Here is a 23,317-nt window from a genome sequence, read left to right on the forward strand (position 1 = left end):
TTGGCTCGGCTGGTTGGGCTGTTTTCCTAGCTTTTGGTGATGATAAAGTGGTGGCCACTTCAGACTGTGGCGCAAACAGTGTCGGTCCCTACTGACACCCGAAGGGAATCTTTATTTATTTTTATTTCCCTGCTGTCAAGGCCCAGTAGTCCTCCTACTTACCATACACCTCTACATGTCACCACTTCGGCACTAACACACACCATCCATATTGAATATACGCTAGGGCTGTCTCATACAGGACTGATGTATTGGTATTAGCGGGGATATTTTTACGACATGTCAGCAGGTCTTCTGGTAGATCAGTAAAGTCTGATTTTTTGAAATTCAGATCCTTAAACTGTTCCGTGCTCCAACAGGGATTTGAACCTGGGTCCGTGAGGACTGCAGGCCACCTTTCTACCAATTGAGCCTCTGCCACTTTGCCATCGGTTCAAACCGACACCCAGCGGTTAAGGGTTAATGAATTTATTCACTACTCAGAAAACACTTATAATGAAAAAATTCTTGGTTATATCCAACCTCACCAGTTAGAAAGTCTCTTCTAAGCTGGGTAAAATCATCTGGAGATGGCTAGAAGAGAAAATAAGTTGTGTTGTCTAACTGAAGTAGTTTAACTTAGCTCAGCACCATATTTTCTGTAGTGTTTTATATATTTTAAACTTTTCAATGCTTTTCAGGTGACATGTGGTATAGTGCTATAATTTCTTTTTCATTACTGATGCAAGGATATTTCAGCACTCCATGCAATCTTGTGCTTGTTTTCTTGATCATTCATATCCCTGATTAGATTATTTACATGTACCAGTTAGATTTAATTACTGTAACTACATTATAGCACTCCATCAATTCCATAAACTTCAGTTTGATAATATCTAAGATAAATTGTTGCTGCCAACTCAGTTTGAGCTTGAGATGGTGAAGGTGCACGAGGCTCATGAGGCGTTGATACGATCATCAGAACGAAGGGAACAGTTGGAGCGTCTTGCACGACACAAGTTACATGCTGAGGTGAAGAGACTGTCAGATATCAATGCTGAGTTGAGGGAACAGGTAGGAATTTCTTTTTCAAGTTATATACTATATATATATATATATATATATGGCGCCTGGTGGTTTAGTGGGTAAATAAGGCACTCCAGCTGGATTGAGCCTGTGTAGGTTTATATCCAAGGGGTGGTTGGGGTTTATTGCTCATGTAATGCCACTCAGGGATGAGTGAGGCTGGTCACTCTCATCTTAAATGTCAGGACCAACTTGCCTAGCCCTGGGCTTCTATGCTTCTCATGGGGCAACAAACCATCCACTCACTCAATGTCGTGCTGCTCTCGGGTGTCTGCCCTGTCCTCTCCTCCATCCTTTTCTCCTTCCATCTTCTTCTATCTTTCTTTCCTTCATTCTTTCTTTCCTTCATTCTTTCTTTGTCCTTCTGCCTACGGGTGACTTTACAATCCCTCTTCTTCTTTCATTCCTTCATTCTTTCCCTTTCCTTCTGCCTATGGGTGACTCTACACTGAATAACAAGCCAAATGGTTTCCTGTACACCAGGAAACTATTTACTACGCTGGGTGGTAACCATATAACCAAATTTTGGCACCTTGTGGTTTAGTGGGTAATTATTGTGCTCCAATCGGATTGAGCCGGTGAAGGTTTATATCCAAGGGATGGTTGGGGTTTATTGCTCACGTAATGCCACTCAGGGATGAGTGAGGTTGGTCACTCTCATCTTTAATGTCAGGACCAACTGCCTAGCCCCGGGCTCCTATGCTCCTCATTGGGCAACGTAGGATTGGATGATGGATGGATATATATATATATATATATATATATATATATATATATATATATATATATATATATTATATATATACACAGTATATATATATATATTATATATATACACAGTATATATATATATATATATATATATATATATATATATATATATATATATATATATATATATATATATATATATATATATATATATATATATATATATATATGTATATATATATATATATATATATATATATATATATATATAAAAGAGCATTGTGGTGTGGATGTGGATGTGATAGGAAGCGTTATGAAGAACATACTGAGGTGGCTTGGCCATGTGGAGAGGATAGAGGGTGAGAGACTGACGAAGAGAGTGTATGTGAGTGAGGTGGAGGGGGGAAGAAGGAGGGGGAGGCCGAGGATGAGATGGAGGGATGGGGTGGAGAGGTATATGAGAGAGGGGTGTGTGAGTTGGGAGCGGGGCAGTGAAATGTCGGGGGACAGGGCGACGTGGAGGCGATTTGTTTGTGGCCACCCCAAACAGGATTGAGGCATCTGGCAATAGATAGATAGATATTAATGTAAAATGATCCCTGTTCATATCCATGTACTTAACAGCATATAGAATTTCAGACCCAGAACTTTTAGATGATGAACTAAAAATCATTCAGAGCATTGGAAAGAAGCTAAAATATCTACAAAGTATACTAACTCAGTGCCACAATACAGCCAAGAAACGATTCCTTGAAGGGAAAACTAATAAGCCAGATTCCCAGAATATTCAAAGAACCCTTGTCCTCCCCTTCCATGAAAATTTTCTTGATGTTGTTCACATACTATCTATTTATCTATTGCCAGACGCCTCAATCCCATTTGGGGTGGCCACAAACAAATCGCCTCCAAGTCGCCCTGTCCTCCGCCATTTCACTGTCCTGCTCCCAACTCACACCCCCCTCTCTCATATACCTCTCCACCCCATCCCTCCATCTCATCCTCGGCCTCCCCCTCCCTCTTCCCCCCTCCACCTCACTCACATACACTCTCTTCGTCAGTCTTTCACCCTCCATCCTCTCCACATGGCCAAACCACCTCAGTGTGTTCCTCATAACGCTTCCTATCACATCCACATCCACACCACAACGCTCCTTTATATCCTCATTCATCAGCCTGTCTCTCCATGTGACTTCACAGGCTCCTCTTAATAAACTCATTTCCACTGCTCTCACTCTTGAATTGTGTCCTTCCAACAATGTCCAAGCTTCACTTCCGTACGTTACAGTTGGTATCACAATACTGTCATGTAGTAACTTTGTCACTTCCATGCTCACTTCCCTGTTTCTTATCACTGCTTTCAAAGAACCAGCAACCTTTCTTCCCTGCTGTACCCTTTCCAGCACTTCACCCTCCAAACCTCCATCCTTACTCATCACACTACCTGAGTACTTAAACGTACTCACATTTTCCAATTCCTCACCATCCAACCTCGCTGTACATTCACTGACTTCACCTCTCTCAAAGACCATCACTTTACTCTTCCCTACATTCACCTTTAGATTCCGTTTCTTACACACTCTCCCAAACTCATCTACCAAGCCTTGCAGCTCCCCTTCGTCTTCATTCAACAACATAGTATCATCTGCAAACAACAGTACAGGGAGTTTCCAAACACTATCCTCTCTCACCAGGGCCACTCCAACATCCACTACCCTACCTTGTACCTCTTTTATTACCCCATCCATGTACAGATTGAACAACCATGGAGACATGACACTTCCCTGTTTCAACCCAACTTTCAAAGAGAAAAATTCACTTAGTTCATCATCCACATGCACTGCAGCCTTCGCACCATCGTACATACTCTTTACAGCATTCAGCGACTTCCCATCTACTCCGTGTATTCTTAACACTTTCCACAATCCTTGTCTATCCACCCTGTCATATGCTTTCTCCAAATCCATGAAAGCCGCATACAACTTCTTTCCCTTCTCTAGAAACTTTTCCACTAAAGATCTAAGAATGAATATCTGATCTACACAACCTCTTCCCTTCCTAAAGCCTCCCTGTTCTTCTCCAACTAATTTCTCTGTTCTTTCTCGAACTCTGTCAATAAGTATCCTACCATACACTTTTCCTATTATACTAAGAAGACAAATGCCGCTATGATTACCACACACTTCTTTTTCTCCTTTTCCTTTGTACAAGGGAATAATTATACCTGACTTCCAATCCTCCGGTATATACTCTACCTTCATCCCAGGGCAATCTGCACATCTTCCACATCCATTCTACTACTATCTCTCCCCCATGCTTCAGCATTTCACCACACACTTCATCAATTCCTGGGGCTTTCCCCGATTTAACTTTCTTCATTGCTTCCACAACTTCTATCCTAGTAATTTCTTCCTGTCTTCTCACCTCCCTCCTCCTCCCAGCCATTCCCCAGCCACTTATACTCGCATGACTTCCATCCTCTGTGTTCAACAATTCCTTAAAGTGTTCTCTCCATCTGCTCATTTTTCTCCCATCTCCACTAGTAATCTACCATTTTTATCTTTCACTCCCCTGCTAACTTCACTTCCACCCTGTCTTACTCTTTTCACCTCTTTCCAGAACATTTTCTTACAGTCCCTGGTTTGAATAGTAATGCACATATGATATAATATTTGTAGGTTTTCTGTATACCTTTGTCTTCAAAACATTTTGGTCCCTGATAACTTTTACATCCAAAAATGGCAATTCATTATCCATTTCCATCTCATGAGTAAATTTAATCTCCTGAAATTAAATTCGTTAGTTTGATCGATTAAGTCTGTACTGTATTTTTCCAGTAATTTGTCTGTCCGAATTTAGGATTTTTTTCAGAAAAATATAGAGATATTCATTAAAACAGTCATAGCAAGGTTATGCATATATATACAGTATTTTAAAATAGTTTACTGCCCAGTACTTACAGCACTTTTCCACATATAATCTTACTAATCACATTCTTACAATTGAAACTGATTGTTCTGTGTGAACAAAGTTTTGCAGGGTTAAAAAACATCAATTTTTTTTCCATTTGATTCATAAATTTTTTTCACCCACACATATTCATGCTAGTTTAATAGGACTTATACATAATACTCTTTAAAGATTACCCTACCTACCCATATCATTATTTTTTGCAGATATCGCATTCTCTTCCAATAAACTTCAATTATTACATTTTTTCGCAAAATGTCCGAAGTTTGGGTGCTGTCCAAAGTTACGGTGTTTTACGGTAATAGATGTCATACAAGAGAGGGAGGGATAGGTAAGTTGTGTCTGTCTCGATCTCAAGAAAGCAGTTGGCAGGGTGCCCAGTAGGAGACTGTTGTGGAAGTTGAAGACCTTTGGAGGGGTGCATGGGAAACTATTAGAGTGGGTGGGAAATTATTTGGTAAGAAGGCAAATGAGAACAGTCATAAGAGACAAGGTGTCACAAAGGAGAAGTGTGACTAGTGGAGTATCCCAGGGCTCTGTCTTAGCCCCAATAATGTTTCTGATATATGTAAGTGATTTGCCAGAGGGTTTGAATAGTTAAATGAGTATGTTCAAAGATGATGCTAAAATCATGAAACATATTAATGGTATTGATAGTTGTAAAAAGCTGCAAGAGGACTCGGACAAACTCCACAGCTGGAGCCAGACTTGGAAAATGGATTTTAATGCCAAGAAGTGTCATGTATTAGAAATGGGAATGAGTGAAAAAAAACTGCACTGGACATATATAATGGGCCATGAGATAATTAATAAAAGAAAAGATGAGAAAGATTTGGGAGTGATTAATCAGGATGACTTGTCACCAGAAAAGCATATAAACAAAATCATTGGAGGCACTTATGGATTACTGACCAGCATGAGAGTGGCTTTTAATTATATGGACGAGGAAATGCTGAGGGAGTTGATAGTGACCATGGTGAGACCAAGACTGGAGTATGCGGCTGTGGTATGGTAACATCATTTGAAGAAGCATATTGATAAACTAGAGAAGGTTCAACGGATGGTAGTGAGGATGATACCAAGCTTAAGGGAACTCTCCTACAAGGAGAGATTGGAAAAACTGAAGTTACCAACACTGCGCGAGAGAAGGGAAAGAGGTGATTTGATCACAATATTTAGAAATGTAAGAGAATTGGAAAGGGTGGATAGAGAGGATCTTTTTTTGCTGGATGATCGGAGAATAAGAGGTCATGACTTCAAGTTGAGGAAAAGTAGATGTCTTAATAATCTTAAAAGGTTCAGTTTCTTGAATAGAAGCATAAGTATTTGGAATGACTTAGACGAAGAGGTGGTGCAGGCAAAAAACATTCATGTGTTTAAAAATAGACTAGATAAATGTAGGTATGGAGACAGAACAAGACGAGCTTAGCTCAATTCCTGTATACTACAAATAGGTAAATACACAGACACATATATATAATACATACACTGTATATATATGCCGGTGTATATATATATATATATATATATATATATATATATATATATATATATATATATACAGTATATGTTGATGTGGATGTGATAGGAAGCGTTATGAGGAACATACTGAGGTGGTTTGGCCATGTGGAGAGGATGGAGGGTGAAAGACTGACGAAGAGAGTGTATGTGAGTGAGGTGGAGGGGGGAAGAGGGAGGGGGAGGCCGAGGATGAGATGGAGGGATGGGGTGGAGAGGTATATGAGAGAGGGGGGTGTGAGTTGGGAGCAGGGGAGTGAAATGGCGGGGGACAGGGCGACTTGGAGGCGATTTGTTTGTGGCCACCCCAAACGGGACTGAGGCGTCTGGCAATAGATAGATAGATAGATAGATATATATATTATATCTCCATCCATCCATCATCCAATCCTACGTTGCCCCATGAGGAGATTAGGAACCCGGGGCTAGGCAAGTTGGACCTGACATTCAAGATGAGAGTGACCAGCCTCACTCGTCCCTGAGTGGCATTACATGAGCAATAAATCCCAACCACCCCTTAGATATAAAACTTCACTGGCTCAATCTAATTGGAGTGCTGTAATTGCTCACTAAACCACCAGGTGTCAAAATTTGGTTGTATGGTTACCACCCAGCGTAGTGAATGGTTTCCTGATTTACAGGAAACCATTTGGCTTGCCTTTCAGTGTAGAGTCACCCACAGGCAGAAGGAAGAGGAAAGAATGAAGGAAAGAAAGACAGAAGAGGGAGTGTAAAGTCACCCGTAGGTGGAAGGATGAGGAAAGAATGAAGGAAAGAAAGACAGAAGAGGATGGAAGGAAAGAAGGATGGAGGAGGGGAAAGGGCAGATACCCGAGAGCAGCACTACATCGAGTGAGTGGATGGTCTGCCCTTTCTTCTCCATCCTTCATTCCTTCCATTCTCTTCTGTCTTTCTTTCCTTCATTCTTTCCTTGTCCTTCTGCCTACGGGTGACTTTACACTCCCTCTTCTATCTTTCTTTCCTTCATTCTTTCCACATCCTTCAGCCTGTGGGTGACTCTACACTGAGTGACAAGCCAAATGGTTTCCTGTGCACCAGGAAACCATTTACTACGCTGGATGGTAACCATATAACCAAATTTTGTCGCCTGGTGGTTTAGTGGGTAATTATTGCACTCCAATCGGATTGAGCCGGTGAAGGTTTATATCCAAGGGATGGTTGGGGTTGATTGCTCATGTAATACCACTCAGGGATGAGTGAGGCTGGTCACTCTCATCTTAAATGTCGGGACCAACTGCCTAGCCCCGGGTTCCTATGCTCCTCATGAGGCAATGTAGGATTGGATGATGGAGATATATATATATATATATATATATATATATATATATATATATATATATACACACAGTACACACACACACACACACACACACACACACACACACACACACACACATTTTTAGCTGGCTGCTGTGAGATGTTTTTATTAAGCTAGGGTAAGACCTCCTTAGGTTGTAGGAGTTTAATTGGTGGTGAAAGGAGAGCTGTGGATATGATCATTTAAAAATATACAGGAAATAGAAGTGTTAAAGATATGAAGACTTCGAAAGAAAATTAATGTATATCTTGAAGAATAAGAAACTGTTTTGGAAAGTACTGTACAGAGTATAGGGATAGAAGTTGAGAAAAGTGGAAAAATGTAAGGGATTTATATGGAAGAGTATTAACTTGTGGAAGTGAAATAAAGAGCAGATTGGAAACTACTGTATTTTGGTGGGGACACCCACAAACTACATGCCTAGTTTTGTGCTGCCTTTGAGTGATTGAACCAAGTGGCAAGTATGTTGAGTAGTAACCATATACTGGTATCAAATGATGCTTGATGGTTTTGTGGATTAAAGTACTCTAACAAGATTGAGCCCGTATGGATTTGTATTTTTAGGATGGTTGGAATTTATTGCACACACAGTGCCACCCAGATAACTGAAAGTGGTCAAGCTCGCCAAAAATGTCAAAATTGAGTATCCCAGCCCTGGGCTTCTGTGCTCTTGATGGGGCAAAAATTTTTGTATGATGGGTGGACGGATATATGTACTGGATTTCACAGTACAGTACTTGGCACAGAGTCAAAGTCAACTAGAAAGTTAAAAAGAAAAAAAAAAAAAAAAAAAAAAAAAATCCAAACCTCTTGCCATGTGTGTGTCTGTACATATTCATCCAAGCCAACTCTTTCCCATGACTGTTCCTTAGTCTCATCAACTTCTGTACAATACTTCACTTTTCTACATACTCATTTACAATACCCATCCATCTTCTGCCTACCTCACCTCCCACCTTGAAACTAACTCACACACCTAGCAACCCTTTTCACTACCTAGTCTACACTCATTCTCTCCATATAATCCTACCAACCAAGCAGACTCTTCAGTCCTATCATCAGCATACTTTCCTACTCCATGTCTTTCATGAATCACATAATTCCTGACTCTTTGCACTCAGTGCACCCCATGTACATTGGTCAGTAGTCACAGTATTGCTGCTCTTACATGTCCTCTTTAACTTTTCAATCTCAAGCCACCAAGTGGTTTCATGGTTACAGCTGGCATCTTCCTCCCGACCACTGTCTGGCAGCCAAGGAGGGGAAGCAGAAGCACTCAGAAAAGAACTCAACAAGCGAGATGTCTTTATTGCACAGCTCATATCACAGAGTAAGTTATGATGCTGTACTGAGGTGATTTCCAGAGTTTCTGGATACCCTTACAGCATGTGTAAATTGTTCATTATGTTCTCCATATCAAATGGTGGATACTGTACATTGCTTCTGCTTGTATGCACTGATGTATTAGTAATGTTAAGAATCCTTAAACCATTCATACTGTTACTGGATTATGAAGAGCTCAGTAGATTGATCATATTACAGGTACTGTTGATAAAGTTGTCCAGTGTTATTGCAGTTTATGGTTTTAAATAGCAATACCATTTTACTCTAACTTAGCCTATAACTGACTTACCTCCATCTTGAATGCTCAGTTGTAGTAGTGGATTAATACTAGAATATGATGTTAATCATGAAGAAGTGCTATGGAAAGGACATAAAACTCTAGTATTCTTCTATCAAGCTACATGAAATTAGCCACAAAAGGTTCAGATTCTAGGCCAAGTTATAGTTAAAGGGAGTAGTAGTAGTAGTTGTTTCCTAGGCAGTCTGGCCGAACAGCCATGAGTCCCTAAGGAAGACCACAGCCAAGACTGGGTTCTCCCACAAAGCTTTCAGGGAGTGTATGTTGTGTTGTTGGTGCAGGTGATTGTGTGCAATGCAGTTTTCCATAATGTGCTTAATAGTATGGGGTGCTGTGTTGCATCCTGGACAGGCATCAGAGACAGAGTCATCCAGCCTCTTCTGGTAAGTTAAGAGGGCTGGATGATGCCCACATCTCAGCTTGGCCAGGTGGACCCTGTCTTCATGAGGGAGGTAGGATTCAGAAGAGTGGATATCAGGAGGCCGTGTATGCTGCTGTGTGTTGTCTTTAAGTGACTGAATGGAGCGGCGAGTGATCTGAGTGTGGATATGCTTCTGGAAGGTGGTCTGAGGCGGGCGAGGGGAAAGAGATGACAGTATTCGTGTATGATATTGTGTGCTGGGTGTTGTTTTGATGTTCCTTGGTGTGTGTGGGGATGTGCTGCCATGTAGTGTAGTGGATGGTGTGGGTTTGTGGAGGCTGCGGCGAGAATTTGGATACCTCTCATGTCTAGATGATCCTTGACTTTGAGGACTTTGGTTTCTTGGTGTAGGTGGCTGTGAGTGTAGTAGCTCTGCAGCCTGTGATTATTTTTAGGGCCTTGTTCTGTGTAGTCTGTAGTGTTGTAATGTGTTTTAGTGAGTTTAGAACCCCAAGCAGGGCTTTCATAATTCATCATTGAATGTATATATTGTTTGTATACTGTGGTGGTGGTTTCTTTATTGTGTCCAAATGTTGTATGGGCAAGTGACCTCAAGGCATTGAGTCTTGGTGTTAATTTATCTTTAATGTTTGTGATGTGTTGTTTAAATGACACTGATGTATATTACACCAAGGATTTTGGGGGGGGGGGGGCTAGGGGAGTGTTGTTTGTGGTGAGGTGCGGAATGTGACTGTGTTCTGCTGTCTAGTTTGTGAGAAGGGTTACTGTAGATTTGGCTGGGACTGTTTTGAACCATTCGTGTAATGTGTTGAGGTAAGGTTGGAGGTTGTGTGTGGCTGTGTTTGCATTTTGGTGTGTACATGTAAGTGTTATTTTTTCTGCATAGGAAGCTGTGTGTATCTGTGGTATGGATATGTTGTGCATGTATAGGGTAAAGAGTGTAGGGGACAAAACAGATCCTTGGGGGATGCCTTTTGTGAAGTTTCTTGTGTTCGAAGACTGACCGGCCATGTTACATGTGTACATCTGCCTGCTAAGTAGTTTGCCAGGCATCTTTTTGTGTTATTGTGCATGTTTGTGTTGAATATTTTGTTTGTGAGGTTGTTGTGGGGGATGGCATCAAAAGCTTTGCTTATGTCTAGTGTGACTAGGAGCGTTCCGTGTGGTGGCCTAGCTGAATTCGTGTCATCAAAAACTCTCTGTGTAAGGTCTGTAAGAAGAGTGTTTGTGTAGTGGCCTGAAAACATGTTGTGATGGGGCTAGAGGGGTGTGAGGTGTGACTAGTTGTAGTACAAGTCACTCAGTGACTTCAGAGGAGGTGCAGAGGAGTGTGATGGGGCAGTGTGAGGAAGGTAATGTTTGGTCTCTGTTGGGTTTGGGGATAATGATGATAATGCCATGCTTCCAGATGTTTGGTATTATGTTGTGTGAATAACTGTAGTTTGATATGTTGGTGAGTGCTTGTATGCCTTGTGTTCCAAGGTGTTTAAGGTGTATGTTGTTTATGTTGTCTGATCCACAGGCAGATGAGTGCTTAAGGTTGCTAAAGATGTGCTTTGTCTGGTTGTAAGTGAAAGGTGTGAAGTCTGGGTCTGTGGGGTACTGTTTCTTATGTCGGATGACATGTCGATCGTCTTGGTGGGGGTTTAGATGGCTGACGTGAAAAGTGATTGATGAGAGTGTTTGCTTGCTGTTTGTTTGAGGGTATGGTGTCTGTTGTTGTAATGGCAGCATGTGATTGTGTAGTGTTGCTGTTAGAGAGTGTGATGCTGTTTAGTGTTTTGTAGAGTTTGCTGGTTTTTGTTTTGTGATCATGTTTTTGGAGATAATTATTCTAGTTTAGTGTTTGCTCTTCTGATATTGTTTGAGTGTTGAGTTCTTGTATTTGTTGTACAGTGTCTTGTGTATGAGGTGTTGGGGAGTGTTGTAGGGTGTCCCGTTGACTGATGAGGCCTTGAATTTCTGGTGTGAAGTTGGGGTTGTGTCTCTTTCTGTTGCCTCTAGAGATGTCTCTTGCCTGCGTTTTGAATAATTTTATTGAAAGTGTGCACAGCGGTGTTGAGTTTGTGATAGATGTACTGTTTAATGTTTCAAAGTGTTGTTCCGTTTCACTTATGAAGGCCTCCCAGTTGGCTCTCTTGTAGTTAGTATATGTGTGCCTGTGGCTAGCTGGGGTGATTCTGGTTTTGGTAGTGATGATGATTGGGAGCTGGCCACAGCCAAAGGCTCTGACCACTCTCCAAGATGTTGTGGGGGCGAGGTTTGGGGAGCAAAAGGTGATGTCTGGGGATGATGGGAAGAAGAGGGCTTAGTGTGGGATATGGGTATGTTGATGGAGATTATTAAATATGAAAAGATTATCTGTTTGGGATTGTAGTACAAGCCCTCTGTCTGTGTCAGGGTTGTTGACATGCCAAGTCAATGTCTTGTCATTGAAATCACCACCCAGGATGATGATGGGTATGTTAGTGGTGTGGTGTATTTGTGGAGAGTAATTGTGTGGTACTGTGGGGGACGTTTGGGGGGGAATGTATGTACTGGCGATTGTTATGTGTGATTTGTTACCAGTGTGTATTTTAATTGATTGAATTTCTGTTGTGGTGTCATGTGGGGGGAGAAGTGACTTTGTGTGTGCACTGGTATCTGAAAAGTTGATTGATTACTGTGTACCATGGTGATGAGTCCACCACCACCGCCATCAGCCCAGTCTTATCTTATGGTGGTGAAATTATGAAATCTAAGTGTTTTTTGTGTTCTGTGTAGTTTTGTTTCATGTAAGATGGCAATGTGTATGTTTTATTGTTTGATGAATTGTGAGTTCTTGTTTTTTGGTGTTTATGCCATCTGTGTTTATTTGAAGGATGTTTATGTTGTGTGTGTGATGTGTGTTGGGTGCTGCAGCACGGTGGGAGGTGTGGGTGTGGGTGGAGGGGAAGGGGTAAGAGAAGGTTGTGATGGAGGTAAGGGTTGGGGTGGATTAGATTAGGGTGGAATGAGAGGGATTGGGGGATTGGATGGTGTGGGAAGGATTAGTGGGTGAGGCTGAGGAGATGTCGAGGAAGTAGGACTAGGGTAGGTGGGGGGAAGGAGCAGGTCCAGGTATTTGTGTAATGTTTTCTGGATACAAGTGTTGTACAGGTTTAATGGGTCCAGTTCTTGCAAGAATTGCACTGAACTGAACCCTCTGTCTGTCGGCTCAAAGTGATAGGTTTTGAGCATGTTGGACATATGCATTTGTTGGCGGGTCCTGAATTGCTCTCAATGTCCCCAGCTAGAAGAAGTCGTTGAGAAATGACCACCGGGGAGTCATTTCTCGGTGTAAAAAATATGGTTTTGTTGTGTGTTGTGTTGAGAGACGTGGTACTTGCCTGGGCGACCGAAGCCACTCCTAGGTTCTTGGGCCCCTTGAGGGGCTGGGGGGGGGGGTTGTGGTGATTTGACCCCCATGCTGTCCTCCTCTTCTGCTTCAACAGCCTCTGAGGGGTAGACCCACAGTGAAGATGCTACCACTTCAGGTCCAGTAAAAGGGAGTTTTATTGAATACCTGACTTTGCAGTAGCTAAGTGGAAGATGGCTACCTACCACTTACCCTAGACCAGTGGAGTGATTTTAGACCACAAGAATGCAGAATTTACATCCAGACTGTGATTATAATACTATTACAAGTTTGTGTACTTATCAGATGTTTTTCTCCCAGTCTTCAGCAGGTGTCAGTAGTGTGGTGGAGAAATTATAGCTTCCATGTTTTCACTGCATGTCATGGATATTATAATGAGAATATCAAAGAAATGTTTTTTAAGCTGCACACTTTTTCCATTCCTTGCATTGTGATTGGCTAGTGAGAGTGTAGAGGCTCCATATACTGTGTAGGGAGTTCCAGAGAAGGAGTAAGGCATCACCTAGATGAAAAGATTGATAGATAGATAAGCAGATAGATTGCCTTCTTTTGTATTTTCCTTTTTCTAAATCCTGGCCACCCCATCTATGTGCTTGTAGATAAGACTGGGTTGATAATGATGACCTCTGTTCCAGACAAAGAGCTGGTTGCAGCTAAAGAACGTCAAGAGATTGAGTTAACGGCCCAGCGGCAAACCCTAAACGAGCAGCGCACGCACATAGACATCCTTGACTCTGCCCTCACCAATGCTCAAGCCAATGTAGTCAAGCTAGAAGAAGAGGTAATGATAGCTTATATTTTATCTTTGTGTCAGTCACTTACCCCCTCCCTCCATCTTGGGTGTCTTTACCACCATTGTCCTTCCGATATCTATCTTTCGGTTTTCCCCATGTGGTTATCAAAGGCTTGACTGTACTGTTATCTTATTTTTCTGCATTATTTCCTAATATATAGATTTTTTTTGTCTTTGTATTGCATGATCTGTACATCATTATTTACCCAAAACTATTTAGGTGGAATACAGTAGCTTCTATGATACTTCCCCCCCCCTTCCATACTCCCTCCACCAGATAATTCACTGATGCACTGAGCAGTATGTGACCACTCCCATGGTTTGTAGATGGTGAATTCACTGAACCTTGTCACTGGATATATGAGATTGAGTTATGTTTGCTGCAGCTGCAGAATATCTATACATTGGAGCCTCAAGATGCAATAGGGTTGCATCAAGTGAAGACTTATTGCGTAACAATTTATCACATAAAGAGGTCGATATAGCATGGGTTCAGTGGGGTTAGGGAGGGTGACCTCAACTTTGAAGCCTAAAATGTCCTAAAAAAAAATCTGCCACCCACCTGAATAGTCATCACCAAGGGTCCCTCCTCCCAGGATGGGGAACTGTTGTAGGACCTGGAAAACCACTCCACAAAAATGATAGGGTATCATTTCTCTTAATATCATACACTGCCCTATTTGTAAAGTACGTAAAACCTTGATATAACGGACTTCAGTAGACTGGAATTCGCTTTTATCAGACTCGAGGAGCTACTGGACTAAATCCCTGTTTATTGGAAAAAGTCCGATAAAGCCAGAAGCAGACCAGACTGCCAGACCACTTCATCCGTGTTCACCACAGTAAGATAAATAAAAGACATGTTTAACAGTGTACAGTACAGTACAGTATTATTATATATATTATACCATTTGATTAATGTAGTGAAGTTATAACAGTACAGTACCACAGTGGTAGTTAAAACAGTTTAAAAACCATTCATTTGATCCAGACTAACGTTTGATATGTCAGAAAAAGTCTGGATTAGCAGGGGGAAGTCCGTGTGTCGCTTTTATCTAAATTTCGCATTTTTGGAATGGTTTGGGCCCCAACTACTCCGTTATAGTGAGGTCTTACTGTACCAGGGTGATAACAATGGTGTTTCAGTGGCTTTTCATGTACAAAATGAAATGAAAGGCAATAATCACAGCCATTGTAAACATTGGATGGGCGTCTTGGCTCAGTCAGCTGTGTAGAGGTCCAAAAAAGGGATGATGGTTACGTAATGTTGACACGATTTCCGAGTCACAAGTTTCAGTATTTCACATGCAAAAAGTATCACTTCACTTAACATTGCACTTTGCACTATTTGTTAAGTACATTCACTGTTATTTGGCACTAACAGTGGTGTTCCAGTGGTCTTTCATGCATGAAGTAAAATGAAAGGCAATGATGATAGCCATTGTAAACACTCTGCGGGCATCTTGGTTCAGGCAGCAATGTAGAGGCCTAAGAAGGGGATGATGGTTATGTAAGGTTGACACAGTTTCCAAATCACAAGTTTCAGTATTTCATACACAGATAAGTATCACTTCACTTACTACTGCACACTGCAGTATTTGTTAAGCACTTGCACTATTATTTGGTGATACAGTGATGTTTTAGTGGCCTTTCATGCAAGAGTAGAGGCCCCAAAAGGGGAGGATGGTGTAAAGGTGACACAATTTCCAAGTCACAGGTTTCAGTATTTCACGTACAAAAAAGTATCACTTAATATTGTACACTGCACTATATGTTAAGCACTTGCACTGTTATTTGGTGATAACAGTGGTGTTTCAGTGGCCTTTTCTGCACAGAATAAAATGAAAGGCAACATTCATAGACAGTTATCACTGGATAGCCATTTTAGCTTGTGTGGGTTATTGCATCTGCACAAGATTCTCAGAAGCGGCTGTCGAAAATGTTGTTGTTGTGAAATCACGATTAATTTTTTATCGTACCAAGACAGGTTATACCTTTTTATTTATTTTGGTAGCAATTACCGGTAATCACATAACAAGGCTGCACTGTATAGTGTTAACCTTGTGAGTACAGTGATTTTTGCAGTGATTGTGTACTAGTGTTACATTGTGCGTTGTTGGTGAAAGGATAGACAAAAAAATGGAGAGAGAGAGATTAAGCATCTAGGTGCAATGTCGGATTAGATAGGTAATTGTGTGAAGGAAGTGAAATATGTCTCAAGGAAGTGAGGGGACAGGTGTTGTGAAGCTCTTCATATGGAGTTGATCTGCAACAATAGGATTATTTGATGGTAAAATGGTGTCCACTGTGATCCATGGGTGTGAGGTTTTGATGTGGCATTAACCCTTTGACTGCGGCTGTATCATATATGATATGAGTCCAAATGGATCTGACTGCAGCTGTATCATTTATGATTTCCTGCTTTCAAAAATTTCGCCATCAGAAATGGCACGAAATAAATCAACTAGCAACTCATGGCACCCTATAGAATATTGCCATACATAGACTATGCATTTTTATGGGGAGCAGAGCTCAGCAGAGTTACCTACAAAATGCCGAAAGTCAATCAATCAATCAATCATTTCCTGTGGCACCCCACGGAATGCATAGGGCCTCGATGAACTCTCCACCAATATTTGTCTCTTGCCATCTCCTTCAGGTCCCACCAACACTCCTCTCCTGCTTCTCTTTTCATTGTCCTCAACCAGGTTTCCCTCGGCCTACCTCTACCTCTTCTTCCTCTAGCAGTCCACTCTGGCACATCCTGTATTAAACTGCCTTCTTTTCTGTATATGTGCCCCAGCCACTTCCAGCGAGACAGTCTCAAATAATCATTATCTGGTTCCACTCTCGTAATATCCCTTACTCTTTCATTTGTAACTCTGTCTTGCCACTTTACCCCAAGAATCCTTCTCAGTATTTTATTCTCAAATCCTAATACTTTTTGATCTGTTACAATTGTACTGTACCATGACTCATGCCCATAAATTAAAACTGGTCTAACCATGGACTTGTAAATTTTCACTTTAGTATGTACCGAAAGCATATTATTATTCCAAACAGATTTCAACATTACAACAGCTCGCCAAGCCTGTCTAATCCTCTCCTCAATTTCATTGTTTATTGATCCATTAGATGATACAATCGTTCCCAGATATTTAAAGTTTTCTACATTCTTCATCACATTATTCCCAATTACACAATCGATTTGATTCTCCACGTTCTTATTAATAATTTCAGTCTTTCCACAATTTATTACCAATCCCACTTTTTCTCCTTCCTCCACCAGACAATCAAGCACCCTCTGCATCTCATAAATACTTCCGCAAATCATTACAATATCATCAGCATAGTCTAAATCCATCAGCTTCTTATTTTCTTTCCAGTTAATTCCTGCACCTGTTCTCCTTACAACCTTTTTCATAACATAATCCATAACCAAAACAAACAGCAATGGCGAAAGAACTCCTTCTTGAATCACTCCTGACCTAACTTGAAATGGATCACTCAAAGAACCACCCACCATTACCTTACAAAAAGTACCTTCATGCAGGCTTCTAATAATATTTACAAACTTTTCTGGTATACCATAGAATCTCATAATTTTCAACATAGCTCCACGTGAAACACTGTCAAACGCCTTTTCAAAGTCCACAAAATACATACTAAGTGTCATTTTCATCTCATTAGCTTGTTGCATTAGATGTCTTACAATAAAAATGCCGAAGTAATGGTAGGAAATCTTCTCCATGCCACCGCTAGCAGTAGCCTAAGCAAATATTGGATGATATCTCTGGATGAGTGTAGTGATGATAGTGATACATTGTTAGATGATGACAGTGATGATTCAGATGCTGATTTACACCTTATCTGATAGCAAGATTGGCACAAGATTGACAGTGACGACACAGTACAACCATAACACATTGTTCGCCTGGCACCACTACACAGGGAATATTTATTACTTCACGGACCTGTTTCAGGGGTAATTTTTTTGTTTGCTGTATTGTGTTATATACCATTGAACTCGGGATTTTTTTCTCTATCTTTTGACAATATTATTTTTTTCTAATATTTTTCTCTAAATATTTGAAAACTGCCGCACACGGAATGAACATGTGAACAAACACTGACGCAGTGAATGGGTTAATGTAAGAAATCAAGAGTGGGAGCAGTTTCAGTGGGATTATTATGGAGTGTTTGTAAGGTACATTGGCAAGATAGAAAAAGAAATGTAAAGATTCGTAAAAGACGTGTAGTAAGGATGTTTATTGATTAAAGAGCAGAAGTGGGTGCTTTGATATTATGGTCACATAGATAAAAGAATGGATGCAGCTAGGGTAGCAAAAAGAGTGTGCATGAGTGAGCTTGAAGGTAAAAAGAGGTATGGTTGGCCAGGAGGAAGATTGTTGGATAAGTTATGTGGAAGTGTGAATAAGTAAGTTGTAGGTGGCAGCGACCATCATCCACTCACTTGATGTAGTGCTGCCTGTTTCTCCCTTAGCCTGTATCATTCTTTATCAGTGCCTGCCCTCTTCTCTTCCTATTTCTGCCATCTTTCCTCTCACTTCTTATTGCTTTTCTTTACAGGTGGCCTTACATTAAGTGACATTCCAAATGGTTTCCTGTAGGCCAAGAAACCATTTACAGCGCTGGGTAGTAACCATATAACCAAACCATACGTTCTCCCTATGTGTGAGCAAGTGGGTTGGTGGAGAGTTAGTGTCCCTCCCTGTAAAACAAATAACTTAAAGTCAGTGGCCACCCCTTACGGGATTATGGCATCTGGCAGTAGATCGATAGATAGTGAATAAGTAAGGAATAGACAAATATTAAGGAAGCTAAATAACTGACAAGGATAGATGTAGATGAATTAATTATGTATGGTAATGTACATGACAAGGGTTGCCAACTTTCTGTAACATGGTTCAGTAGTTGAAAGAATGATGTCTGTCATGAAAGCAATTTGAAAGATAATTTTGTGTGGATATTGTCTCTGAGGTGGAGCCAAACATTTTAGAGGTGTAAGGGTGATTGTCTGGAAGTTAAACCCTTTGTTGGGCACTCTGATAGTTATCCAGCTTTTTTATTTTCCTTTTGTTTCCGGACCCTCTCATTCTGCGGGTTAGTAAGAATGAGGCTTGTGATCAGAGCTGGGCACTACCGCCATCACTTTTGGATACCGCAAAGTCTGCAATTGCGGAATTGTGATTTCATTTACAGATTTACATTTGCAACAAGTTTTGAGCAAATTTGCGGTTTTACATTCACGGAAGTACTGCCACAAACGCAAACCTGCCTGTAAACCAGCCTGACCTCTGAGAACGTTATTCAGTTTGTTATTATGAAGGGCACCATGGACCTGCTCAAGATGGTGTTGTCTCAGATATTGGAGAAGACTGACTGTGACACGAGTGAGGACTGAGGAGGTTAGAGCTGAGGAACAGAGGTGGACTGGTGTGTCAACTTGTCAGGTGTGAGTTGTGAATTGTAATAATTTATTTATCAAGAACAGTAAATGATTTACCATTGTTTTGTAGTAAAAACAGTCTAATATGCTAATGTAAATACCTTAACCCTTTGAGATTCAAATAACTATTTCGATCGTTATTTCAAATCCAACCTCAGAGATTCGGATGACGCTTTTAATCGTCGTTTTAAAAAACTTTCGTAAAATATTCACCGTAAATCGCATTTACGCATCATAACAAAGAGATTCGAGCATGATGTCACAGAATCATTGTTCTATGTGTGGCGGTACTGCACAGCTGGTCTGACTCATGGGTTTGTTTCTGTAGAACTTTATTCTTGGTGAATATTTTGCTACAGCAGGGTATAAAATTATGGTTTTTGCCTAACTTCAACTCATCACTTTGACTTTTTATTTTCTTTGTTTTCCTTTTATGAACATATTACGATAAAGTACAACTATTCAGCTTCAAATTAATGCCACAACCAGCTTCCTATCATAAAAAGTGTACAGTATTTACACGGACAGATAAAAGAAACACCGCGAAGCAAATATGTGACCTAGACTAAAGTAAAATTGTACGTCTCTTTCCTTTCGCTTTACTGCACAATAAAATGCAAAAATTACCATAACCTATATATGATTGTAAAGGTAATTTATTGTATTTTTTGCTTGGTTTAAACCAAATTTACATATCTTTACTCGTTAGTTTTTGCTGAATATTTTTCTATGGTAAGGTATAACATTTTTGCTTTTCGCCTAACTTCAACTCATCATTTTGACATTTCATTTTCGTTGTTCTCCTTTTTTGAACATACTGTGATAAAATACATCTATTCAGCTTTAAAATGACACCAAAACCAAAACCAACATTCTGTCATGAAAAGTGTATTTACGCAGAGCGATCGAAGTAAAATATCGGGCCACGAAGATGTGGGTCAGCGTGAATGGCTGACTCTGGCACAGACATAATCTGCCCGGCACAAAAACCTGATAGGGTTAATACTACAGAACCCCAGATTTGCCGAACTCATAATTAATGACATTGCTAATGAGCGAGTTCTTCTTATAGAAAAAAGAAAAATACAGAAAATAAACAGGAGGAATATGACTTGAATTGGTAAGGTCTTTCTGTAGAAAGTTATATGTACATGTAGCACTCATTCTTGTTCATTTTTGTATGTACAGTATGTGTGAGAGAGAGAATATCGATGCAACCAGTAATGTATTCCATTAACCCTTTAATAACCCGAGGCGTCGAACAACCATTTAAGGTACCGGTGTCAGTGACATCAAGTTAGCGTGAGCTATAAAAAACTGTGAACAATTATGGGAAGGGATCGAACGTCACTGGTATGTTTACAAGACCCTACGATACCATCCCAAGCAGGCAGGTGGCAGACGTTGTCGCCCACATGGCACATGCACAGTCATTTTATTAATTCTTCCATGAATCATAGCGAATGTGAGGATGGGTTTAGGAAGCTAAAAACACATTGCTAGGTGCGCCAGATGATTCTCTTCACATCAGTAAGAATAATAAATTGACTTTAGAACTCTTAAAAAATTGTTCTGGGGCTGGCCAGGGGTGCACTCAAATTTCTGCTCCCACAGCCATTGAGGGGTTAAGCCATTAAGCCATATCTGCAATTGTTTCCGGTGCAGTGGAAGAAGCTTATTCTGCGTACCCAAAGGTGGATTTCTTTTTGCATTTTTTTCATTTGTAGGTTTGGTTAGGTTTGGTTAAGTTATTAGGTATAGTTAAGGTACGTTAGGTTAGGTTTAGTTAAATACTTAGGACAGTCCCTTCTGCCATTACGCTGACGAATCACATAAGAGTTAGCACAGCTGAACAGCTAAAAAAATGAGGAAACAGATTTAACAAGAAACATTTATTTATGGGTAATGCATCACAGTATCAGTGGTGCATATGCTACACAATTACCAGAAAATGTCATTTTCAAGAAGGCGTGAAGAATTAGCGAATTTCAAGAATAATTTGTGAGGGGGTTTGGAACATAATCCTCGCTAATTTGCGGGATTACTGTAAATATTTTAGTTTTACCGTAAATATAATTTTATGTATCCCATTCAGTGCTACAGACAATATCCAGACCTAATAAAGTCACCTGTTGTTAGAATAAATACAGTAAAGATATAATTGTTGTGGATGAGGACTAGAGAGGAACTTGATTACAAAAAATATCATCCTGAACTTAAAAATTCCCTCTAATGGTATCCAGAATAAAATGAAACTGATGCTGTGGTACTGAAAGGGGTACAGATGCTTTGCGTTTGCATTTGCTAAACCGTTATTTTCAAAAAGTTTGCGGATTTGTGGTTGCAAAAGGTAAATTTTTGAGTTAGCAGATTTGTGTTGTGGAAGTGAATTTCCGTTTGAGGTGCTCAGTTCTGGTGATGATGATGATGGTGGTGGTGATGACAGTGATGATGTTAATAATGCTAAGGATGATGCTAGGCCAAAATCCCATTTTTCACCCATTGTGACTAACTTTGGAGGTACCCATTTCCAGGCTGTGCCTGAGCTTGGTCTGTTCATTGTTCCTCCTGACATGTTGTTTGTCGTTGAGTGAGGCTGTGCGTACAAGAAGTGTTGGTAGCGATCAAATAACCATGCAAAAATTGAGTTTCCAGTGCATCCCAGAAAAGAAGAGTAAGAAAGATGTCACATGGGATTTACTTTGGTTGGGGATGGCAGAATACTGACAACCTTGTGGGATGGTTGCAGTGCCTTATTAGGTCTTTAACTGGTAATGGCAGGCAGTGAACTCTAACTTCATCTTTCTGAGTTTGGATGATTCCTTCATCACTTATAAAAATGTATGGGTAATGTCATACGGTAGGTAAATGCATGTTGTGCAGGATGCCTCCAGATTCACATGCTGTGAATAAAAATGGGTTATGAGTCATTGATAAGCATTTTGCAATCTTACTGAGGGGGAGGGGGTTAGATTCTGATCTCTCCTTAAATAACAATTGATTTCTTAAGGGTGTACATATCTACAAAGCTGTAGTTTGGTGCAGTATATATAATGAAACTCTGACCATATATTTATGCTGTATTGTAAACAGTAACAAGCAGTCCCACACATACCCTTCAGATTGTTTGAGGTCCAGGGCTAGGTTATCATAGTCCATTTTATTTAATTTGTAGATGTTATGTGACAGAAGAATCCAAATTTGTTTCTTGGCTTCAGGTGTTTTGCAGAAGGCATAGTTGCCCCCAACTATTCTCTCTTCCCTTGGACCACCAGGTGTCTGTTGCATATTTACATGATTTATTGTGAAGAGTTATACTAATTGGTAAGTTTATGATTAACAAAAAACACTGAAGGTGAGCCTGTGGTGTTGTGCAGACTGAGTTAACCCTTTCACTCCGTGTGCCACAATTGTGGCTTCCCCGGCAGCCTCGGTAATGCCACGATCGTGGCTGCCTTCAAATGTCCCGCTCATGTGAGAATGGGAAGTTTATTTTGGTTGAGGCTAGACGTCACACATCGAGGCATATGATTGGCCTGTTGTTTCCCATTCTCTCTATAGCTATCCAGTCACGTCCCAGCTTTTATTATAGAGTCAAATAGAGAGCAGTGGGTCCGCCATCTTGCTTGTGAGTGAATGGAAATCGGGTACATGCTGTATACAGTATTATCCTTTATGGCAGATTTATAAGTAAAATAGCCAATATATATATATATGTCCACCGGTAAATGAGTATTTCAGACATAAGTTGTGATATATGACATTACATGACAGTGCTGTTTTGGGCTGTTATTGACGGAAGTAAGTGAATTTGGATTTGCCATGTCTGCCCCAAATGAAACAAGGGATTTTGCCTAGAGTACCACCTCAGGTACCACAAGAATAACCTGTACCTTTACGTCTTCTAGGAATATCTTTACACCCGTACGACTTCGAATACCAGTAAGTTTCATGTCTGTACACATACTAGACGAGTTGTAAATTCTTTCCTTTTTTGGCCAGCAGCATCCCTTTTTTTATTTTATTTTTTATG

General features: G+C 40.5%; 1 protein-coding gene across 1 annotated transcript in view; it reads left to right on the forward strand.

The window, feature by feature from the left end:
* Positions 1–23,317, forward strand: part of LOC145390415 (uncharacterized) — a 168,205-nt gene that overhangs the window by 38,863 nt on the left and 106,025 nt on the right. The window contains exons 7-9 of the mRNA XM_080265347.1: positions 904–1,053; positions 8,822–8,930; positions 13,657–13,802. Of these exons, the coding sequence (XP_080121473.1) occupies positions 904–1,053; positions 8,822–8,930; positions 13,657–13,802 (405 nt within the window). The remainder of the gene's footprint in view (positions 1–903; positions 1,054–8,821; positions 8,931–13,656; positions 13,803–23,317) is intronic.

The sequence above is a fragment of the Coenobita brevimanus genome, chromosome 14 (assembly GCF_032717465.1).
Source record: "Coenobita brevimanus isolate Jiangsu-jjx chromosome 14, ASM3271746v2, whole genome shotgun sequence".
NCBI lineage: Eukaryota > Metazoa > Arthropoda > Malacostraca > Decapoda > Coenobitidae > Coenobita > Coenobita brevimanus.